This window comes from Cavia porcellus, unplaced genomic scaffold, assembly GCF_034190915.1.
Source record: "Cavia porcellus strain 051 isolate PalLab524CR breed Dunkin Hartley unplaced genomic scaffold, mCavPor4.1 scaffold_1, whole genome shotgun sequence".
NCBI lineage: Eukaryota > Metazoa > Chordata > Mammalia > Rodentia > Caviidae > Cavia > Cavia porcellus.
This window is the reverse complement of record NW_026947484.1, coordinates 130,529,868-130,544,334: the sequence shown is the minus strand read 5'-3', so window position 1 is coordinate 130,544,334 and position 14,467 is coordinate 130,529,868. Positions and strand designations below refer to the sequence as shown.

Sequence of the window (14,467 nt, the reverse complement as noted above, 5' to 3'; positions counted from 1 at the left end):
CCTGTCTGTAAGCTAATGCGAGTAGCCTGGGCCAGCCTAACACAGTGTTTCAGGGATGTTTCCTTCCCTTGCCCTCACTCTGGGACTGTGGTGAGGGCCACCTGAGCCCGGGAGCTGATGCTCCTGTTGCATCTCAACAGGGTCCCAGAGCCAGGTAGACCCCGGGAAACAGGCGTGGACCTTGTTCTCTGCTGCCCTGACCCTTTAACACCCCTTCTACACACCAAGCAATCCTCATTACGGCTTGTGTCTAGATGTCCCCCAAAGCCTCATGCAGTCACAGGCGAGGCTTTTTCAGAGGTGGCTGAATCTAAAGTACGCTACACTGGAACTGATTTCGTGGTACAATGCTAGGTTTAAAGGCCCTGGATAAAGGATGTGAGTGTTACCCGCCCTGAGTAGCCTGGACAAGATAAAAGGGACAAAAAGATGCTGCTGAGGTCCCTTGCTTGCTTGCTTTACTGTCTTCTGCTTGCCATGAAGTGGTTCTACTCTGTGATGACCCTCTGCCAGGACATCCTGCCTTGGAGCCAGCAGATTACAGACTAGTCTGAAAACTGTGAGATAAACATTTTCCCTTTAACTTTAGGGGTTAGGTATTTCGTCTCAGCGATGAGAAAAGCCCCCATCTCACCTCTCCTCAGCTGGGTCCCAGAGGGACTGGGGAGTGTGTGCGGACATATGCGTTCCTCCAGGTGGAACAGCAAGCTTGCCCTCTGCCCCTGCAGTGCTTTCCAGCATCCAGGAGCTAGGAGGAGTTTTAGACCTCTGAGCAAACAGAAATGACTGCCCTGCAAGGGGTCTCCTCCTTCTCTTTTGCAACTGCCCTCCTCTTTGTGTTCTTTTTCCCTGTGTTATTGTAGCCACTGAGGTTTGCACAAGTAGCCTACGAAGCCTCGTTTAGATGGGCACATCTGGGCACACATACCCCATCCCTCCTGCTTCCCCTCTGACTTGTTGGCTCTTGTTTAATGTGAACAACACGCCCTGCCTGAAATGGAGCTTTTCCATAAGAGGATTAGTCTTCTGCTTGTTGGAAAGCAAAGTAGAATTTTCACCATTTGTTTAGCCAATTCCCTCCAATGGTTGGGATGACTGATTTGCTGGGGCCATGTTTCTGTGGGGGTGGAAAGGCAAGGGCCGTGGTGTCAGTCATAGCTCGTGAAACATTCCCGTGAATCAGTCCCCACCATCACCCAGCCGCTTCACTGTGACATCTCGTTCTCGTCCTCCTAAGCACATGAGAGCTGAGAACTGCCAGTCTATGGGCTGAATGACATTTCCCAGCACTGCCCACGCATGGGTTCAGCCACCAGCAATGATGACGTTTGTCTCAGGGAACACATGCCCTTTGGAAGGTTTGATTTGAACACAATCTGGGAAAATCCAGAACAGAAGTCAAAGCCCACTCTCCTTATGTTTTTTCTAGAGACAAAAATGAATAGCACAGTATTAAGATCAGAACCCATATTGAGTAAACATTCCATCTTACTTCGAAACAGTGACTCATATGTTTAAACAAGCTATTAAAAAGCACTTAGATAAGATTTGCGTATCTTTGTGCCCAGAAAAATTGTTATCAAACGCTGCCTACATAAACCTGTGCTTCTGCCCTTCACAATAATAGCAGAACGGTGACTTGACTTCTTCCCACCCCTGTTGCATTCTGGGGACTGAAGCACATTCAGAAGTCTGAATTCCTTCCTGTCCATTCGATCTGTTTACCCCGCTAAGGAAGGAGAGGCTTCCTGGTAACCCTAGCTGAGTGACTTGGCAACAGAAGGCCAAGACACTGGGCCAGTGACCCAGGACTGACTGAGATTTCCTCATGAAGAAGCCAAAAATGCTCCTTTCCCATAGTGTCTCTATATGACAGGCCTTGCCTTAAGGGTTTTGCATGCACTGACATTTAACCTTCACAACAACCCTAAGAGGTATTATTACTATTGGCATTTACAGGTGGAAAACTGAGGCACAGAGAGTTTAGTAACCTGACCAAAGTCCCTGAGAGGCAATTAGCTGAATCAGAGCAGGCAGTGTTGCCAATCATTGCATTCCTCCATCTCTCAGGGTACATACAAAAGGTAACTGCCACTAATTCAATGAGAAATACCAAGCATCGCAAAATAAACTGCCAAAAAAAAATGTCAGACTGCCCTTCAACATATTTGTTTGCTTAATCTTTGTTTGCTTAGTTTTGTGACAGAAATGTGAGAATTCCTCTCTGACTTGTCTCTGTCAGAAACAAGTCCCTGGTTTCTTGCTCATCACTGTTCTCTCTAGCAATACCCAGTTATCCCTGCTCACCAACCTCCAGCCCCCCAAGGAAAGGGCCCCCCTCCTCAGCCTGCAATCTTCTCCTGCTCACACAAATCAAAGCCTTACTGGAGGTCTGAGCCCTTCAGAGAACCACACCCCTGATTTTTTCCACATGGCAGGGAACTTATATTTCTGTGGCTTGTGGGAAACAGAGACAAACAGGCTGGGAGCAGAGGTATAAAGAAGCTTCTGGGTAGGAAAGCCATGAATTATGCTCCTTCTGCCACCTGGGCAAAGTGGTGTGCCCAAGAGTCAATCACTGTGTCCCCTAGGCAAGCAGGAAGGAAGACAGTCATGAGCAGGTGGCAGTTCCCAGGGCGCACTGTGGCCCTTTCTTTACAAGTGCTGAGCTGAAGACTGTTCTCGGAAGCAATTCTGTGGCTTTCAGCTTTGCAGCCAGGACGATCCCAAGCAGGGTGGAGCGAGCTTTATTCCCACCAAGGGTCAGCCCTCCGGGGAGCAGCTCTAAAAGGGGGGCACGTGTTCCTGGAATACAGAGAGGGCTGTTCCAAGTGCCTATGCCTGTTAATGCAACACTACATATGGGCATCTCTGTGCCCACAAAGGAGAGAAATGGAGGAAAGATAAATGTTCCTTCTGTTCATTTTAAGACACAGGTACACAGTGTTAGTACTTTCTAACTGCTAATGAGGGATTGTTTGTCACTTGGATTTTATCTAGATTGTAACTACCTTAGTATGTCATTGAAGGGTATAAAGGGTGGATTATATACAGTTTGACTTACATGACATTCATCTTCCTACTATCACAAAATAAATATTTAAAAGATCAGTTTAAAAATAGCTATTTGCCTATAATCCCAGAACTATTGGAGGCTGAGGCATGAGGATCACAAGTCAGAGCTGAGCCTGAACAACTTAGTGACTTAGCAAGATTCTTAAAATAAAATTTAATTTAATTTAATTTAAAGAGAGCAGGGAGCAGTACCACAAGAAAACAAAAATCACCCATTTGAAGGTACACCAAGTCATTTCCCAGCATGCAATGCCCACCCTCCCCAGTGCTGGAGGTTCCCAGATCCTGGGGGTTCCCCAGCTCCCTGGAAGCCCAGGCCCTGGAGGCCAAGCCTGGCCCTTCTGGTGTCAGCCTTTCCATCTCTGAACTGATGCAGGAAGGCTAATCCTTTTTACCTTGTAAAGATTTGTATATATTTAGTAGCTTTTCTGTGATACAATTCACATATCATAATACTTATCCTTTAGAATGTAGAATTTGGTTAGCTTTTAGAATATTCACAAAGCTATACAACCATCCTTCCAATCTAATTTTAGAACATTCTTGTTGCTCCCAAAATAAATTCAGAATGCAAGAACAGTGATTTCCCATTTTTCTGCCTCCACCCCACCCCCAATCTCAGCCAACCACTATCTGCTTTCTGTCTATGGATTTGTCTATTCTGGACATTTTACATAAATGGAATCATATGTGACATGGTCTTCTGTGGCTGGCTTCCTTTACTTAGCATAGGTAGTATGTATCAATATCTCATTCCTTCTCAAGGCTAAATAAAACTCATTGCTTGGACAACACATTTTTCTTGGCTTCAGGGATAGGGAGCAGCTCTTTACAGATAGTGCCTGATCAGAAAAAGTGGCCCCGAGGACATTCAAACAAGAGTGTACATCTTGCCACCACGGGCTTCCCCTTCTCTCTTGGCAGGATCTGAGTCGTTGGTGTATGCCAGGCAACTCCTCAAGGTTGACTTAGGCTGATCTGAGAGCTGAGAAATTTTCAAACAGCAATTTCTGGAGCCCTGAGATTGTCAGAGTATGAAAGAATAAGAACCCAACTGTTGCCCTATGGGCCCCTTCCTGAGCAAAGCCACCCCAGGAAAACACAGTCTGTACAACAGCAGTCATCTGCCAGCAAACTTGGCTCTGAGGCCGGTGTCCCAACCCTGCAACCCTTGCCAAGGTGACCTTCCTCTTTGGCTTTGGGACCCCCCTGCTCTTCCTGGGGCCTCACCACTGGTCCCTGCCTTCTGGACCCCAATGGTGAAGCAAATAGTAATCAACACAGAGTGTCCACCTTGTGCTTGCTCAGTCTTTGGGACTCTGAAGACGACAATGTCACAACATGCTCATTGATGAGCATTCAGGCACAGGAGGTTTAGCGGCCAGTTTTCACTAAATCTTCTCATAGTCTGCTCTTGCAGACTTCTTGGCACATTCTCTGCTCTGGCTTCTGCCCTCCTCGCAGTCTGTGTCTGGCATCTCATCGTCTCTGGGGAGGGCTCTAGGCACAGGGCCACCTTCCTTGGGATACCAGGGAAATAAATGGTGGAGGTGTTGACCTCAATGAATGGCAGAGAAAATGCAGACTTGAGGAGGGGTTGAATGATGAAGAAGCCTCAGGGAGGCAGCTTTATCCACTCAAGCAAACCTAGGAGTGCAGGACAATCGCTCCTGTTGTTCTGACCCTTACTCACATCCACTTTCCTGGAAAAACTGACAATGTGCTCAGCACCTGTCCTAAACTCACAGCAGGAAGACAACAAAAGCAGTCTTTAGGATGAGGCATGACCTCAAGTGGCAGTTAAGCGTATCTCCTGTAGTCCCTATGGTGACAGATCTCTCCCGAAGCTGGGAACACAGTCTAACTGTTTTGTCTGGGGAAAGGTTTCACATGCTTTCAGAAGATGGCCTCTTCCGCCTCAATTCTATCTGTTATCCCCATTTCTACCACTAGATGACGCCAAACACCACCATTTCTGATGAAAGATTTGCAGTCAAATTGGAGGTAAACATTTAAGTAGATCTAGAAGGAATATCAACCTCACCTAGTCTTATCTTCTAGAATACACTTGCTTTATAGATATATCATTCTTATAAGTAGATTCTTTACATGCATATATATATACAAAGGAGGTATTTCTAAATATGGAAGAATATTCATGGATACATTTGTCTTAGCCTCCCCATCAACCTCTGTCTGCCCTCCCGTCTTCAACAACAGCAGGAGGGAACTGAGGTACAAGTTGTACATTTCTCAAAACTCCATCATAAAACATGTGACTGGGTTCAATAAGCTAAAATGTGGTTCTGCCACTGATGTGTCTGCAGCTGGCCTGTTTGTAGGCCAAGAGAGCAGGGCAGAGTGGGGGTGAGGGGGGCTTTCCAGAACAACCAGGGGCATGCTAGTGCCTGCTTTCTGCAGCCCTGGGCACTGCCTGCTGCTCACTCAGGATGGATGTTCTCCCTGGAAAAGTGTGATTTGGAAAGGGCTCCAAGAAATCACGGCCTGGTAGCAATCAGCAGTCCCTGGAGACAGAAAGGACAAAGGTGGAAAAATTGGAATCCCAAACTCAAAAACATTACAACTGGAACATGAGCCAGAGAAGAAGAGGAAGAGTGATGTGTGGCCTGAAGGAAAGTCAGGACAAGTCAGGAGGGCGGATGACAATGCCTGCCAAAGGAGGCCACGGCAAGAAAGGTGCTGAGTGGACCCTAGCTGGCCCGTGTGGATCCTGGAGAAATGACTATCTGGCAAGAGAGATTCAGAAGGGATGGAGGATATGGGCAGATTAAGCTCTCAAGGAGAGCAAGAACATTGGGCTTAGAAACTCTAGTCCTTCTGAGGCTCCTGCGAAATCGAATGGGTTCCGATACACTTGTGTTATACATTTGTACAAAGACCAAGGTGTGGAAGAGTCCATAAGACTCACATGTAGGGAGAGTCCCAGCCCTGGGCTCGGACACAGGCTCAGGGCCTTACCAGCTCTCTCGCTGACATGGCCTGCCTGGCTCCAGGTTATTGGCAGCCTGGGGTTAAGTATATGACAAAGGCAAACAAAGACCAAATTGCAGAAATCAGAGTTACAACTATACCTTTTCATTGCTGGGACAAAATCCTTGACACGCACAGCTTAAATGAAGAAAAGTTTATTTATAGTTTCAGAGGTTTCAGTCCATGGTAGGCTGGCTCCAACACGGAACATCAATGGTAGAACATGGCAGAAGAAAGCTGCTGTTAACAAGCACGGGGCAGGAAAAGCCAGAGGAAAAAGAGTAGGGGCCAGGCATAATCCCCAAATTCATGCTACCCTGACCTATCAGACACACCAGGAAGTGTGCTTTACTAAGCTCCTCGGTGCCGCATTAACCATCACAGTCAGCTAAGCAGTTTCCCAGTCCACCAGCTCATAGCCCCCTTCCTGCCTTAAACTGCTCAAAGTCCCTTAGCAGAGTCCTTGAGCTGCCTTTCAACCCTCATTTTAAAAAGACCCTGAAATCCACCTATTCCAAAACTATTGCTGGCTGGGAGAAGGACACCAGCTTCATCCTTCCCCCACCTGGACACAGCGTGGCCCCACACAGGTGTGGACCCTGGCTGAAGCAGAGGCCGGAGAACCATGCTTACACACCTGGGTTTTGTCCTCCTTTTATCCCAAGATGAAGTACATAGGTGCTGCTCTTCTTCTCCCTCCCTTTCTTCCTGCTTCTGCTCACTTTTTCCTAGTCAGACAGGGAGGGCCCTGCTCAAGTTCTGCTTTCCAGGGGCTGCTTGAGATAACTGCCTAATTGCCTTCTAACCAATCAACATCAGATTAGATTGAACTCCAGCATTTGTGTTTTAATGGAGTCACTGAGGATGGGGGGCTTCTCTGGTAAATTGGCAAAGGGTGTCAGGGAGGTGCTTTAGGAGGTGCTTTAGGCCACAAGCTGGCTGCAACTGGAGCTGTCAGGAGGCTGCCTGATGGTTCCAGCTCCCCACACCAGTTCAGAGTGACTGCTCTCTGCCCTCTGGGAGCAGGTCCCTCAGGCCTGAGATACAAACATAAGGAGCTATCAGCTAAAGGAAGATGGGCAACTTTCAGTTTGGTCTTCCCAGACTCCATGTGATGAAGAAATGCAACCAAAAACCTGTGCTCAGGAATGCCTGGTTCAGGGGCAGGGCTCATGCAAGTGAGGGGCAGGGCCCAGGGAGGAGAGCGAGCTGCCTGCATAGGACCGTGATGACCTTTCCACATTCAGTTTCTCAGGCAGCCTGAGCAGTCAAGACAACCAGGCTGACCGCTCTTATGGCCAGAGGTTGCACACCTGGTGCAATGTGTGCAGGGCAGGAGGGATTGGATGTGCTGTAGGACTGAGGGAGTTAGAGAAAGCTGATCACATAGTCCAAAAGAAGCCACATTCAGGGCCTGTCTGGCAGTTCAGGGGTAGTCCGGTTCTGAGAGCAGACAAGCTCTTAAAAGTTGATGTTCTTCAAGTCCATGGAGCAGCGGTACCTGCCATCCAGAAACCGGGAGCACAGCAGGTTGGGCAAACAAGGACAGGTGTGGTACTGGCGTTTCCGGAAGAAAGGGACCTGGGAAAAGAAGAGAGTGAGAGCTTCCCATAGAAAGTAGCCTCCTGCATTAGCAAATGCAGCCTCCCCAGCCCTGGCAGATGACTCACCCCACCTCCCACCACCTAGCATAATTAGTGATTGTATATGGGGAGATGTAGGCACAAGTAACTGAGCAAAACACCACAGCTAGTTAGCAGAGGAGCCAGGCTTGGGACCCAGGCAGCATGGCTCCACAGACCAGAGCACAAGTGCCTGCACGCGCACACATCTGTTAGCTGAACACCACTGCTCATCTTTTATGGGCTGAACTCCATGCTGGGTGCCCGGGAGCAGCTGTGCAGGGACAGACTTGCCCTCTGACTCACATCCAAAAGGAGTCCTGAGCCTCGAGGTGGTTGAGTAGGAGTAGCTAAGAAAATAGGTTCAGTGTCAGCTACCCAGGTTCAAATCCAGGCCTGACACGTTCCAGCTATATGGGAACCAGCCATTTATTTAGCCTCTCTGTGCCTCAACTGTACTATGTTTAAAATGAGTTAATAGGGGCTGGGGATTTAGCTCAGCGGCATAAGCGCCTGCCTTGCAAGCAGGCAGTCGTGAGTTCGATCCCTGGTACCGATAAAAACGAAAAAGACCAAAAATAAAATAAAATGAGTTAATAGTTCTTCTGACATTAAATTACACATTTACAAAAAGTCTGGTATGAAGAATGGCAGGTCAAAATCACTTAGCATTAGTTTCTATTTCCCACTGAATACACATCCCCACTGATGTCCCAGAGGTTCTAAGAGGCCCACTTCTGGTCTAACTTCATGTTATTATAGGGAGGTTCCCAAGCAGCAAAGGGACTTGAGACACTTTCAAAAGCTGAATTTCTGAGATTCATAAGGGACTTTCGGGGTAATTAGTTCACTCTCTTCATGAGAGTGTACATGGGGCTCAGAGCAGTTAAGCTAACTGCCTCAGACCAGGCAGCAAATGAAGAGGTAAGAGCCCATGTGATTGGGACCACCACTGTACCCCAAAAGAGGAGACAGTGCCCAGCAGCTGTGAGATACAACTGGAAGCTTAAGTTCCAGTGCCTGTGTCTCTCTGGCCATGTGCCTTGAGCAAATCACTGGACCTTGCTGTCCCTCAGTTTCATCACTGTGGCTCAGAGTTTGCTGTGGGGAGCAATACATCCGTGATTCTCCAGCATGTCTAGGTGGTAGATGGTCCATGTCAGGCCCTGTACACTGCACAAACATCATCTGCGGGGCTCTAAGAAAGGTGAGGCAGAAGGACCGCCAGCAGTGCTTCCATAGCTACCTGCTTGCCCTCCTGCAGGCTGGGGCTCGAGCCACCTTGAAGGAGAAGGCTGCCCTTCCCTGCTTGTCCTCAGGAGCCCCAGGGGAGCCAGGCCCAGGACCTCTCTGTCAACTCAGTCCTTGCACAAGGGCCCCATGTCAGCGGGATACCTTGTGGCTGCTCGGGTGACACTCCTCTCCTTGACGTCCCCGCGGGGTGCACATCCGCAGCCCCCGAAGCCACAGGCTGATGGCACAGCAGGTACCTGCCCCACACTGGACATCCCACTCACAGGCCTGCAGGGTAGAGAAAGGGGCAACCCATTAGTGCCACCGAGAGAAACCAGATGCTCCATCAGAATCCAGAAGAAGGCCTAGGATTTAGCTCAGTGGCATAAGTACCTGCCTGGCAAGCGTGAGTTCAATCTCCAACACAAAAAGCAAAAAGTGCAGAAGAAGAGGCTGAGCATTGTCCCAGCCTCTGCCTAAAGGGACATCTGGGGCTGTGGTTACTGTCACTGCTCCCTGCACAGGCAGGATGCTTAGGGGTCCAAAGGCCATCAGACCTGGATCTGAGGAACCTCTCCAGTCCTCGGAGGCCATTGTCGGGAGGCAGTCCTCCTTCTCTGGCAAGTCTGGAAGTTAGGAGGCTTTGCAGGTAGAGCTTTTCTTGTACCGGCAGATGCAAGGTGGATGCTGATAAAATTGGGTAAATTAGAATTCCAGGAGTGGGTGGTGGGTCCCAGACCCCTGGTGATCAGTACTGAGCTGCCTCTGACCAGTATTCTCCCCTTCCCCAGCACCTGCAGCTGGTGCCTCCTCCACATGCTGGCGCTGGCTCTCAGGCTGTGAACACATACCTCTGCCCATACCTCTCTGCTGAGGTAGGCTCCCAGAAGAGGCTTCAAGGCCTTGCCATTGTAAAGAAGGCAACACAAGGCCACTTTATATAAAAGCCAGGTCAGCAGAACAGGATTCTGAAGTGCTCCAGGTTTCAGGCAGGACTTGACAGAGAGGACCCTGAACTGGCCACTTTAGAGAAGCTCTCTGTCATTGCTGAGTTGCAGTCTGAAGCTGGGTTTTGATGTGCTCTACCTTAGCAGAAGGCCTCAGAGACCAGCTAGTGCTTGTGTGAGACTGGTCCAAACTAGCAGCTTTCAACCCTCTCAGCTCTGGGAGGGAAAGGGGATATCAAGTCCCTTTTCACCCAGAAGAGGTGCTCATGGCATCACTGGCTGCCTGTCTCCAGCCAGTCTCCTGAAAGCTGACGGTAGAGAAGCAGATTTCACTCAACTTTTCTCCTGCGGTGCTGGGACCTTGCTGCCCTGCTGTGAGATAAAGGGCCATGCAACTTGGACTTAGGAGCAGTCACGGCCCAGGGATCACGGGAGCATGGAGAGTCAGATGTAGGACGCCAGTAGGACATGGAGAAATGATGGTGGCCGAGGGCTCTTGGCCTCCCTTCAACCTATCTTAATTCTTCAGCTTGCCATTCACACACTTCCCTGACCCTCATTTTCTCTTGTGCTTTTCACCTTCCCACATGTTTACCCCGCTGCTGCTCTGGCCCAGGCTCTGGTGCCAGCCCAGTGAAATGTAGCTGGGCTTCCAGGTCCCATGTGTTTCCTCCCTCGCTGTGGGGCACCCATGTTTTCTCACCTTCCTTCCTTTCCTCCCCCTTCCTTCCTTCCTTCCTTCCTTCCTTCCTTCTTACTCCCACCCAGACCCTAGCACACACCACAGGAGGCCAGGATGCTTTCTGCCTTACAATCTTGTTTCTGTTTGATGTCTCCAAGGCATTGGTTTGCCCTTAGCATTTGTTCTTCTTTTGAACTCAGATTTTGTCCTTTAAAGAGGAGAATGAAGTTATCCTTTCTCTGAACATTATTAACTACTCTGATTCCAGGAATTGTTTGGCATTACTCTGTATTTCCCTTCTCTGTGTAAAATGTTGAAATAAAATTAATTTCCCTTCTTTTTTCTGGTGACTTTTACCCAGAAAGCTCTCAGAGAAGCATTGCTTTTGGTTTTAATAAGAATGTTCCTTCCACCCTCACTCACCACATGCCCAGGCGAGAATGGTTCAAGGTGGACCAAACATCTGAGAGGACGCCATAGCTGGTGACATTTCAACTCTGAAATGCACAGCTCCCTTGGCTACTCTGCTGCCAGGCTCTATTTCTACTGGTTGAGGGTGTAATCAGCCCAATATTGGTGTCACCTTTATTTCACTGAGCGCTAAATGGGTGCAGAGCAGAAGAAGGGATTTTAAAACAACCTTTCTGAAAAGCAGACACAGAGGAGGCGACACGGACGAAAGAGCAGCTAATAAACTCTTTAATGAAGCCAATATGCTATGTTCCAATTGCCATGTGGGCCTCTCCCACAAAAGATAAATTACGGGGTGCTAACCCACTTTGTAAAGGGACTCCCTATTATACAATCTTCGCTTTAGAAAAAAACAAAATTTAAATTTCTCATGTTCTCTTAATGGATTTAAAACAAGATTTGGTTCACACACAGCTTCTCAAAAGCCAAACCTGATTACGAGAACAAAGTGTAACTATTTGAAAATTACATGCTGCCCCTCTCCAGGGACGCTGTTGATGGTTGCCTCCCCGCTCCCCTTTATTTCTGATGTGCCAGGCAGTTCAAGAGCTCATATACTGTGCAGAAGCTGACATGGTCTGAAAACCCAGGCACAGAGCACACTGGACTTACCCCCGTGATCACTGCAGAGTCGGACACAGTTACCAGGAGAAGCATGACTGAGACTTTCATGGCACCTCTCATGGTCACTTGGGGTGAAGGTGAAGGTTGTTCTCTCCGATGTCTCTCACTTGTGGCTCAGTCTTGTGCTCAACAAGCTTGGAAGGCAGGTGCCTCTCTCCTCCTCCCAGATTTATATGATCAGATGCAGGATGCCTGTGGATGCCTCATCTCTACTTTCCCTTCCCCATCACCAACGTTACTCAGATGATCTCAGAGGCAAAGATGAGACCTGAATCCCTAACAACATCAAATCACCATCAAGACTAATAAAAATGGATATGTCGAGGGCTTTGACAGGTGCTCTAACTCTTCCGGGAACACTGCGCTTCAGACAACTATGTATGCCCCACTCGATATTCATGTCTGCCTCTGAGCATCTTTCTACGATGCTCAGGGTAAAGGAGCGCTTTGGTAATGAATTAAAGGATCTGCATGCAACATTGCCGTTTATCCTTCCCTGCACCAAACAGTGTGATATAGAGGCTTACTGATTTTCTTGCACACAAGCTAACAGGATTATGTGGGCATTTACCAAGGGCTCAGCACAGAGGTAGCTTTTCAGCTATGCTTGGTTAAGGTGGTGTCCCTGGCCCCACAAAAGGCAAAAATTCTAGTTAAGGAGACATTAGACAGTGAGAAAATAAGTACAGGCTTGTGCCGTTGATGCTCACAAGAGTGGCACACATAAGGATCTTTGACAGACACGGGATGAATACCAGCAAGTATCACTTGGTATGAGCACCAAGGACCAATCAGCAATACAGGTATGTTCTCAGTATCCTATAGAGAAGCATGCTTGGATTGGGCTTCAGGTAAAAGACACTAGGAGCCACACTGCTGGCCTCCCAGTGCATGGAGTGAGCGTAAAAGTAGCCTTCTCTGCGATCAAACAAGCATGGGCACTCTGATGCCAATCTGGCAGGAAAGTGACTTTGGGCATAGCACCTCTTGCTAGGGAGGAAGCCTCTGGTCCTAGCCTTCTCTTCTCCAAAGGAGAGAGCCAGGAGAGAGCTCCTGTGTTTCAGGAAACTGAAAGAGAGTGCATTCTTCTGGAACCAGTCCAAATCACAAGCATCAGAGTAAGGGAGTGTTTTAGTCTGTTCAAGCTGCTAGAGCAAAGTGCCTTAGACCAAGCAATTTATAAACATCAGAAATGCGTTGCTTATAGTCATGGAGGCTAGGAAGTTTAGGATCAAGCTTCAGGTAGATTGGGTATCATGTGAGGGCTCATTCTGCTTGATAGATGACACTTCATTGTATCTACACCTGACTGAATGAGGCAAACACGCTTCTTTTGGCCTCTTTCATAAGGAGATTAAGACTCTGTCCTCCTAACAAAAACCAGTTCCATAAATACTCTTATACTAGGGATTAAGTTTCAACACATGAGTTTTGAGGGAACACAAATATTCAGACCACACTAGAGAGCAATACCCAGATTAAGTGATAACAGAAAAATTAACTCCCAACCTGGGGGAAGGTAAAGTAAACTCCATCCCAGGTCCCTGACCCAGGTACAGTTTACAACTTCGACTTCAGAACTCTGTGGATTTCAAGCTTGAGTCCCTACCCAAGTTATTTTGATCCCATCTGACTGGCTGGGTTTCAATGATTGAAAGAGTTTTTTACTCAGCGATTAGATGTAAAAGAGGAGATGCACCAGGGCAATGAGGAGTACCTGTAATTTCAGCTGCTCAGGAGGCTGAACAGGAGGATCAAGGCCAGCCTAGGTAGCTTGGCAAGACACTGTCTCAAAATAAAAAAAGCAAAGGTTGGGTTAGTAGCGTAGTGGTAGAGCTCTCGCCTAGCAGACACAAGGCAGGGACATGATTACAATAACATCGGCAAGTATCATTCACCTAGGACTAAACAACCTGACTACATGGGACTCTAGTTACCTAGTTCAGTCCACACCATGGTCTCAGATCGCCACAGCTCCTCCCCCGAGACTGTGAGCAAACTAGGCTTCTCTCCTCAGCTCACAGCTTTCCTTTCATTCCTTCCTCAGGTTCCAGGTTAGGCTACCCTTGCTCTGTTCTTCTCCCATTCTCTCCTCATTCCCACCAGACCCTCTCCAGTTCCCATCACATCAGCAGCTCAGCTTTATCGGTCAGCCTCAGCCTTCTGAATGCCAAAAGCAAAGCATTTTCCCTATTCTTCTTGCTTACTTCCTGGAACAGGTGACTACTCTTTTCGTTTCTCATTTAGAAAAACAAAGCTTTGCTGCTAGCATTCATTTAATTTTACATGAACACACTCTTGGAGGCTGAAGGAAGTCTGCTTTTCAATGTGAAAATAAAATACAAAAACTTTTCTTAGAATTATTTCAGAACAGAACTTGTCTGTAATCCTAATGTAACAGAAATGTATATGATGATCAGAATGTAATAATTTGGGGAGAGGATTTGGTAAATTTCAAAATACAGAATAACACAAGTACAATATCACATGCCTGCAAAAATACATGCCTTCCTCCAGATCTTCTTGCCATCCTTGTTATTGTGCAAGCAGAAAACTTTGCAGTGATCAGTTGGATTCAAAAATAATAATAAAAGAGATTTTTTGGCAGATTTGGAGGTAAAGTTCATGTTGGTTTGGTTTTGGTTTTTTGAGACAGAGTCTCATTATGTTTAGTTCAGTCTGAACTTGAACTCACAATGTAGACCAGGTTGGCCTCAAACTTGCAGCAATCCTCCTGCCACAGCCTCTAGAGAGCTTGGAATGACACACCCCTCCTGCATGCCCCTCACAGCCACCTAAGTGCCAGTAGTCTCCGATCTGCA

At 47.8% G+C, this 14,467-nt stretch overlaps 1 protein-coding gene across 1 annotated transcript; it reads right to left on the bottom strand.

The window, feature by feature from the left end:
- Positions 1-6,205: 6,205 nt before the first annotated feature.
- Positions 6,206-14,222, bottom strand: Prok1 (prokineticin 1). The gene is made up of 4 exons (XM_003479221.4): positions 13,363-14,222; positions 11,634-11,921; positions 9,084-9,209; positions 6,206-7,647 (listed from the first exon to the last, which is right to left on the bottom strand). The coding sequence occupies exons 2-4, from the start codon at positions 11,703-11,705 to the stop codon at positions 7,528-7,530; spliced, it is 318 nt and encodes a 105-aa protein (XP_003479269.1). The 5' UTR covers positions 11,706-11,921; positions 13,363-14,222; the 3' UTR covers positions 6,206-7,527.
- Positions 14,223-14,467: the final 245 nt, after the last annotated feature.

What these genes read in the sequence shown, in the direction of transcription:
- Prok1 (XM_003479221.4), bottom strand. Translation starts at nt 11,705, where the DNA reads ATGAGAGGTGCCATGAAAGTCTCAGTCATGCTTCTCCTGGTAACTGTG. An exon ending in ACTCTGCAGTGATCACGGGG is followed by an intron (nt 9,210 to 11,633) that starts GTAAGTCCAGTG and finishes TCTACCCTGCAG; the next exon opens with GCCTGTGAGTGGGATGTCCA. An exon ending in GTCACCCGAGCAGCCACAAG is followed by an intron (nt 7,648 to 9,083) that starts GTATCCCGCTGA and finishes TTCTTTTCCCAG; the next exon opens with GTCCCTTTCTTCCGGAAACG.